Source organism: Fistularia commersonii, chromosome 32 (genome assembly GCF_037954325.1).
Source record: "Fistularia commersonii isolate RoL2024-O1a breed Wild chromosome 32, RoL_Fcom_v1.0, whole genome shotgun sequence".
In the NCBI taxonomy this organism is placed as follows: Eukaryota; Metazoa; Chordata; class Actinopteri; order Syngnathiformes; family Fistulariidae; genus Fistularia; species Fistularia commersonii.
Window position 1 is genome coordinate 6,772,815 of NC_141315.1, and position 9,605 is coordinate 6,782,419.

At 41.8% G+C, this 9,605-nt stretch overlaps 1 protein-coding gene across 1 annotated transcript; it reads right to left on the reverse strand.

Annotated features, from left to right (window-relative positions):
• Positions 1–441: 441 nt before the first annotated feature.
• tha1 (threonine aldolase 1) lies at positions 442–7,955 on the reverse strand. The gene is made up of 7 exons (XM_086140028.1): positions 6,898–7,955; positions 3,510–3,593; positions 3,328–3,416; positions 3,062–3,247; positions 1,610–1,747; positions 900–1,092; positions 442–828 (listed from the first exon to the last, which is right to left on the reverse strand). The coding sequence occupies exons 1-7, from the start codon at positions 7,160–7,162 to the stop codon at positions 521–523; spliced, it is 1,263 nt and encodes a 420-aa protein (XP_085996154.1). The 5' UTR covers positions 7,163–7,955; the 3' UTR covers positions 442–520.
• Between the last annotated feature and the right edge of the window lie 1,650 nt (positions 7,956–9,605).

The following is a 9,605-nucleotide window of genomic DNA, read 5'->3' on the forward strand; positions in this document are numbered from 1 at the left end:
CTCAAAATTTCAAAATGGTAGAATTTTCCGAGTAACTCTATTTTGATATTATTCTATCATGTTGTTGTTTTTTTATTTCATTTACCTTTATATTGTGACAAATTGACTTCATATTTTTCATAAATAAACCACCTTTCCACAAGTTTTAAGGTGATTGTGGTTGCTTTTCTGAGTCAAATGGAAATAAAATGCCTTATTAAGGGACTTATAGCCCCCTTGTGGTCAAATCATTGCTATAGTTCCTCGAGAGTAAAAGTTAACAATGCTTTCGAATCTTATTTTGCAGATTTCCAGATCCGGCTCCAACTTTTAAACCCTGACCTGGAGTTGCACCTCCTCGCCATCATTCTCCAAAGTTGCTTGACATCAGGTTGTATTGAAGTAATGTAAGTCCATACGTTACACTTGTAAATACATGGCAAATAAAACCACTCTCAATTTTTTTTTTTATTAACAATCTTGTTATATTCATTATATGAGGTACCAATGAGAAATAACAACAAACTGAGATATTGGGCTTTTACACAGAACAGCTTCTTCTTTTCATGCACTGAGAGGACACAAATTGCATCTTCTGAATGGCCAGTCGGGTGTCATCGGAAGAAATCCCAAGGTGCCACACGGCTCGTACAGAATTTCCAAAATAGGGATACGTCAGGACACTTATCCCTTGTCCTAGCGCATCCTCCTCTCCCTCCCCAACCTCAGCCAAACGGCGACAGAACTCCGTGGAAGTCAGTTCGGGCATCTTTATGCGGAAACGCACAATGTTTGTCTCCACGGTGCTCGTGTCAATGGGAAACATAGTGGGGTTGCAGTCGTGCAAAGCTAGGACAAAAAAAAGGTTACAGGTCAGTTACACTCTGTGTGATGTTTCAGAAAAAATCAGAGCTCCTCACCTTGAGCAAATGTTTTTGCATTGCAGTGGTCCTCCTCCAGCCGCTCTACCATCTCTAGCAAAGATATTTTTCCAGCTGCTGCGAGCACACCGGACTGACGCATCCCCCCACCCAGGGCTTTACGGCATCTTTTTGCGCGGGCTATGAAATCTTTGGGTCCAGCCAGCATTGTTCCAGCAGGGGCGCCTAATCCCTGTTACACACCAAAGAGTCACAAGACTAATTTTGCACTAGAATTAGTGTTACAGTGCTGGCTGGCTCTACTGCACATTTAAAAAGAATAAGAAAAATACATAACAATGTACATTATGAAAATGCAATATCAAACAACGTAGATTTTGACCATTTTTGTGAGTGACAAGTTGATGGCATTTAGATTTAATTGTCTGCATGGAGTGAAAACCCTTAATTAGGAAGAAGCTATCTCCAAATTAATTAGAATAAAAGGAGCTCAAGAAATGAGCTGAAAATTAGTAGCAAAAATAATGGGAAAAAATTCTCAGCTGTGTATTTTAAGTGCAATGTATTCATCTGAAGATAAATATACAGAAAAAAGACAAAATTATTTATTCTCTTTCATTTGTTGATTGCTGGTTTGTTAAATTGCCACTTCTCAGGTGCCAGTTTTCATATAAACCGTGCATATTTTTTTTTACAACATACAGGAAAGCCATTTGCTGTGCTCCCCCTAGAGTGTGCTGCACACCTACCTTGGAGAGGCACACACTGACTGTGTGTGTATGCTGCAGTATGGTTGACACAGGGACTCCCAGGGCCACAGCAGCGTTCATCACCCGGGCTCCATCCATGTGGACGGACAGCCCGTACCTGTCTGCTACCGCTCGCACCTGAAGGACAGAAGAGGAGACCCTGAAATCCCAGCATAAACGTTTATTTACCCAAACGTTACAAAAGCTTACAAAGATGTAAAACAGTCCAGTTTTAAAAAGTTGTACTGGTGACATGTCCCAGCTAAATGCTTAAGTAAGTTGTTTTTTTTAACCGCAAAAAATGCTTTGTTTTTCTGCATGATTTATGACCACGTGTTTGTACATTCGCATCAACATATGGATGTGGAACATCCGAAAATCGTCGTTGGTCGTGTCGATGTTCCTTGCTGCTGTACAACCAGCGCTGCTCTCAGTAGGCAAAAATGCTCCTCATTTGCAGTACAACAATTGTTATCTCAATAACCTGGATGCAATCACTGTTTACCCTGCAAATATAAATTCCACTTTATAACAACAAGTTTAAATTTTGTTTCTGTTTGATCACCAAAGTGGATATTTTCGCACATTCATAGATGTAAAAATGCATATTTGCAGATGGGAGATTTTTTTTCCTGTACATTGCGGTCGCTTCAGTCAAAAGCATGCATGTTCATGGATGGCAACTGTTTTTCTTCTGTAAAATCATGCACAGTCACAGTTGTAAATGTACAGTCACAGAATGAGAAAACATTTTGTGCACATTCACCCATGCTTAACGCGCTTCCTCGTTTCTACGATCCTTACTGCCCTCGCTGCTGTTAACATTGAGAATGTCCCCATCGTGCGGGACTAATAAAGAACTACCTTGTCTTATCTTTTAAAAACAATAAAAAAACACAATTGAAACAAAAATGTATTATCAGGTTGTGTCCCTTGGTTTCATCCCATTGATTTGGTGAAGAATATATCACAGGCCCCAAGGTGCTATCAATTAAATGTGAAAAACAATTAAAATTACATTTAATTTTCAAGATGTGGATCTAGCTGTTGACTTCACTGATAAACTTGTGATAAAAAAGTGAGGGACAGACAACTTTTTATCTCTAAAATGTACGGAACATGTTGGCAATGGGCCACATTTCTTATACAATTTTTAAGCGCGGGCCAAATAGGTCTCATGTAAATTGAACAAAATGAAAATTGCAATTTCAATATCTAACTTTTTTGGCATTTTATTTCAACTTTAAAATGATTAATGATCATATACATGTACCAACATTATTTTGTATGTAATCATCCATACAAAATTAAACAAAAGGAAAAAAGAAGGAGTTTCTAAATTCAATATTGATTGAAAATACTTATTAAAATATTCAAAGAAAATAGTTTGGCGGTCCGGATGAAAAAGCAATTTTGCATTAAGAATTACAGTCCAGAAACATACACACCTACCTCCTGCAAGAAGTGCAGAGGCATCACGCGCCCTCCTTGAATGTTATGTGTGTTTTCCACGCATATCAGGCGGGAGCGGGGGTAGTGCGGGTCTGGGTAGGCATGACGGATCTTTGACTCCAGCTGGTCCAGGTCAAACGTCCCATCAGGAAGAGTAGTCACCGTGGTGCTGTGGACACTGGCCAGCTGTGAGCAGAGAGCACATAGTATGAAAGGCATTGCCGGTAAAAGGAATAAAGAGAGCATAGCGGCGAAGGTGGGCTCACCTGCGCGCTCCCTCCTTGTTCGTAAATGTGTAAGTGTGACAGATCTCCGACGATCATCTCGTCGCCCCTCTCCCTGCAGTGCACCATCACTGAGCGACGAATTGCATGTAAATAATCACCGTTTTATCCTGTTGGGAATTCAACCGACACGCCGACGACGCAAATCTGAATGGTCTCGACACCTGCGATGAGGTTACTCATGGTTCCCGTGGGGATGAACAGCGACGCCTCCATCCCGAACATCTTTGCTGCGATTACCTGCAACTCTGCGAAAGTAAAACATTTTTAAAAGTCAAATTACAACAAATAAAATACAGGTAATGCATCGCAAACCAAAAGACACAGCATTCTTTGCTGATAATTCCTGCCAGTGTTTTTTTCCACTTCACCATCTAAAAGGTGACATCCTAGCAGATATTGTTTTTTATTTGTCACTTTCATAACACACTTTATACAAATATTAGCATAGTGTCATTCTCCATTTCAGAAATGTAAAAGACACCATGCAAATGTGTGTCACAATAGAACAAGGAGTGATGGGTTATTAGATGACAAAAGTCAACAGTTTTATTTGTCTATCAACCAGTCCTGGTAAATATATCATGTATTACCAATAGCCCATAGCTTTGTCATCCTCAGGCTGCGGTGTGGGCTGACAACCAGAAAAAAACAAGAGACTAACCTGCCGTATTTGCTTTTTCTTTTTTTTTTCTCCTACTGGACTTGCTGTAAAATTGTCCAGATGTAACTTTGGCTCTGTATTATTTATTTACTCATTTATTTGTCTATTTATTAATTTTAATCTACCTTTATTTAACCAGGGAAAAGGCTAATTAAGATTAACAATCTCTTGCCCTGGACCATTACTGTATAAATAAACCGAACCGGATTCAGTGAGAATTAGGATGAAGTGCACACCATGACAAATCTGTTAAACTGCAAATGTCCGTGAGTGGTTCAGTGTAACCCTGCATTTAAATATGTGAGACGCTGTCTCTATTTGAATACCTCACGGCTACTCTTACAAGATACAGAGCAACCGATGAGCCTGAGTACCAGCGAGCAGCCGGCACAGGAGGTTTTTCCTTTGCATCGCCACAAAGAAAGGATGCTTTGTCTTTTCAACACGCAACAAAGAGAGAAACAGACTTTCCAGCACGGCCAGTACAACTGGTCGGTATCGGAATTGCAGGAAGACGCTGCAGGAGGTGCTATTTGATGATCGGGCGGGGTGAGGGCCAAGAGGGAACTCAAACAAGTTAAAAAGCCACACGATTTACATTGTGGCTATATGTAGACCAACCACTAACTCCAGGCACGTTCTTGCAAAGGAAACTAAGAAAACACACTGTGACTGAGAGACGAGGACGGCACCGCTTGGTGCGGAGTCAGTCAGGTCCCGCTACTGATGTAACACTGTACCAGACTGTTACCGTGTGGCATCAGGGGAGCCTATTTCTTGCAGGCATCTCTGTGGGCCGCTGTAGGGAGTGTGTCAAATCTTTCGGTGCGGCTGATAAGTCTGACCCTTTTATTTTTTATTCACGAGGATCAGACCACTCCGGAGAAATTTGGCAATACTCTGTGATGGAGTTTCGGGTCCTGTCAATCACATCGGAGAACTCCACATTTATACACACTTAGCTAGACTGGGACTGAGGGGAACTGTTGTCACACAAAATCTGGGACTCATGTGTCAATGCCTGTTTTCTCAGCCTTTCTAAATGGTGATTCTTTGTCCCACTTTATGTTGATGACAGTAATACACTTGAACTCCGACCTTCTTACAGCTCCGTTTTACAACAGGCTGTTTACATGAATTTTTTTTTACTGAATGTTGCATCACATTTACTTCTCGAAGGCTGTTAAACAATGCACAAAGACCCAGAGAACAGGGGGCTGGACGTTCCGGCAGCAAGGGGCTGCAAACATCCCAGAACTGACGCTCAGAACAGCAGGAAATAATAATAAATATGGGCACAATTGCTGTTATTCATTTCAAACAATGTGGAATGAAAAAGTAATTTTCACATCAGTCGCCAAAACTGTGTCAAAGTGGCTTTGGAGAACAAAATGTTTTACCTGGATATTTATCAAAATATTTACTGTTATTGATATTTTCTTCCACCTTCATCCACCCAGTTACATGTTTTTCACGTGTTCCAGGATCTCATGGATATTTTTCTACAAGTATCGTCATTACTTACATCACAAATTTAATTGTTATAGGGAAAACCTGGAATAACGCCACAAATGTACAACCGATCTTTTTAGGGAGAAAATAGCAGATTATTTCCGGAACACGAAATCATGACATGCAGCTGGAGGCTAAAAATAAAAAGATATAAATATAAAAATGGGCTTCACATCGACCGCCTTTGAGAGTTTTTAGGCTGCTTCAAGTGATACACTCGTGCTTTTATTTTATTAATATCTTACTTCAATTATGCTGTGAAAATGTTTATTTGTGGAGTCTGCTCAGAAAAAAAGGTTTTCCTAGATAGTGACATGAATTCAATAAGAAAATTCTGAATAAGCCTCTTGTCCCTGTAAGTTTGTCTGCATGAACAGCCTTTTATTTGCATATTTATGCCTTGTTCATTCCTACGCTCAGCTCACGAACGCAACCTTTTATCTTGCACTTTTTCTTTCAACTTGCACATCCTGTTAATACTGTTTACACTTCTCTGTTCCATTTACACTTCGTTGCAACAATATGCTTATTATTTTTTTTATTTGTTTTGTTTTTTGATACCTATCTGGCTTCACTGTGGACAAAGCAAAATAAGAATATTATTGCACAGGGAATCACGTTTCCAGGCTGTACATATGAATATATATCACACTGCCATTGACTGCACATTCGACATTATACAGTATTATATTGTATATATAACAATGTATAACGTTCTGTCTCCGGTTGAGGCATGAACACAATCCTTGCACATTGGATTTATGTCGCACTATGTCTATTGCACATCTTTAACTCTGTATACCCTTTTTCACAATCCCATTTCATGCACATGTATACGCATATTTGTGTATTTCTTCACTTGTATATATTGTCTTGAAGATTTTTTTTACAAGTGCCAGTATGTGTACATGTGTCATCTTATGTAAAACGCACCTGATGTGCTTCATAGTTTTTAAATTTGTACGATAACAGTGCAATTCCCCCTTGGGGATAAATTAAGTACTCTAACTATTTATACTATATTACATATTGAGTATGCGAAGACTTTTAATCTTCTATGCTGGTTGCTATAGTTACCTGAAACTTGACCAAAGCCGTTGCATACCATTTTTAAAGTCTAGCATGTGTGCGTGTGTGTGAGATCATCTATCGATTTATGTATTTTAGAATAAGTGTGTTTGTGTGTGTGTTTATGTAAAGTAGTGGGCGGGGCATCATGACGCCATCAACCCTGAAAGTAACATTATGCATCTGAGTTCAAAGACAACATACGAGATTAGCTTGTCATCGCGATAAAAAGCGGGAACATTAAATACCGTGTGACTCTCCTGATATTGTTTACGCGAAATAGATTATTGCTGGCATGCATCCCCTACCGTTGACCGTGGGGTCTTCCCCCATCACGTCGTCTCCGACCTCGGCCTCAGCCATTGCCCGCCGCATCGCCGCGCCAGGTTTGGTCACCGTGTCGCTCCGGAGGTCCACAACGCGCGGCTGCGCCCCGCCCGGTGTGGTGGAGCGGGGCTCGCCGACGCCGCGGTAGCCCCTCGCATGTCGCGCTCGGGGCGGCCACTTCGGAGGGACGGCACCGCCGCGGATGAGAACGTTCGTGAAAACCCTGGAGAGAATTTTCGCGGACATGATCCGTGATCTTGAAAGCGTGGAAAAAAAAACTCCTGTCTCATCGGCAATGAACTTTGGATCGCCGTAATCGATAATCTTTTGCCGACAGGATGTTTAATCGATGACTTATCTGTCCATCTGCATGCACGGAACCATGTCTACCACAAGAGGGCGTCACTGTTCAAAACACATAATAATCAACCCACAAACGAGTTTTACTTTATTTATCTTTCTCTTAAATTAATCCTTGTTGATTAGAAGAGCCACCCAGCCATGCAAATACATTAACAATTACACTATTTCAACACATTTTACAAGCGATGGCTCTCTGACAGCTCATGCTTGGATATTTTTGTCCGCCTGTGTCAAAGAGGTATTCATCCAACCCCTTGAGGAGTGTGTGTCCGTTTGTGGTGTTGCACCGGATGGAAATGTGTTTACAAAGAACCACCATTGACTCATGCACAAATACTCTGTGCACATCCAAGATGTGATTCAGATTTATAGCAGAACGATTAGATGGTTCCATGCAGAGCAGGTGTTACCATGTCTGTATACTGTACCTGTATATTACCTGTATATTCATCAGTATTCAGATTCCCTCTGCTATATGTCTATTTATAGATGCACAAGTAAGTTGTTTTCGCGATGGAATTTAATTCTAACAAATTTTGCACGCACTGGTAAACTTACACTCAACTTATATTTGTGTTTTGTATCCTGCAGAGTTCAATATTTTTTTTTTATATTTGATTGAATTAACAAATTGTATTTCTGGACCATGTTTTCACGTATATTTGTAACATCTTCTTTTGCTCCAAATTTTTTGTCTGTATTTTTTCATGTTTTTTTTTTTTTTTGTATAAATAGGTCATGTGTTCCTATTAAGACAGTGACACCCCTGTTAGTGTGGCTGGTAAATATATTGGTGTATCTGTTTGTGAATGCAAAGCAACACTGACAGTGTGTGTAGCATGTTTAGACTTTGTTGCCACAAATGCTGCGAATAACCGTGACACCCGCAGATTCCTCGGGGGTCGCGTATCCGCTTTTGGCGTGACCTTTGTCTCGAGGCGCAGCTGTAAGGCTAATTCAGACCAAAGCTCACCCGTCATTCTTTCATCCCCGCGCACACACACACACATATACACACATTCACTGTGGGTTATATCCAACACTGACCTCTATTTTTAACAGTGCTAAAGCCCCAGCTCCCACATGTTGCCATGACTATTTACAGGTGGAGTCCAGCAGGAGTACACCGCTGTGGACGTGACAGCGAGGGAGGCCCACGCATTACAAACCAGCCACTCCTCCCTCCCTCCATCCCTCCTTCAGTCTCACTTTCTCTGTCTGCCAATAAATAGTACAACTCTCCGCATCACCACTGCTGCCTCCCTCCACTACCACACAGTCACACACACACACACACACACACACACACACATACGCGCCACCCCCCCACTCACATGCACACTCACGCTGCCTCATTTGATTTTAATCATTCGATAACTGCCCCGGTGTGTGTTATCAGAGCTGTAGTTAAAAGTTGATATCGCCGGGTTCTTTATGAGCCACCAGTCCTCATTAAAAGTCATTAGAGATATTAACAGGCCGCAGGCAGTGGCTCCCTGGAGCCACACAAGAACTGTAAGCAGAGATAAAGAAACCCCCCCCCCCCCCCCCCCCCGACACACACACACACACACACACACACAGAGACTTAACATTGATGGATGGTGCGATAAGCTGGAGAAAGTGTGAAATGTTGTAAGCAGGCATCTTCTTTTTTTTCTTTCTGGGATGCCTTTTGGCAGGGCATCAGTACAACCTCGCACTTTTCTGTCCGCGTGCTGGTGCCTTCCAGCATTCCCAGTCTGCCTGTGGAGGGTGAGAGTGGTGTTTTGGAGAAAATATTGAATTAGAGAAAGAGGGGAGGGGGTGAGGGGTGGAAAGGAGGCAGAGAGGGAGAAATGAAGGAGAGGGAGAAATATTGACTCCTTCTGGGAAGAAGCGAGACGGCAACGCCTTTCCAATAACCATAAACCCACTGGGCTGAAAATAGATGGGCCGAATGAATAAACGAATGTGTTCATCCCACATGAGCTCTTCTCTTTCACAGACTGCGAGGAATGGAGGTGACCCCCCCCTCACATACACACACTCCTTCCCTCCCTCCTTCCCTTCTCCTTTTCTCCTCCTTCGTCCCTTTCTTTCTCTGTCTCTCACACTCCGTCCCTCTCTCTCTCTCTCTCTGTCTCTCCAAAGCCATCATTTCTTCACCATGACGAGAGATATTAACCGGAAAAAAAACAGGTGTTTATGGGAAGCCTTCCCTCAAATGAGGTTTTTTTATGCAGACACTCACGCTTGCAATGCATGCGCACAAACACGCACACACACACACAGAGTACCAGCGCAGTGTAAAGGTGTTGACATCAGTGCCTAAGAAACAAGAGTA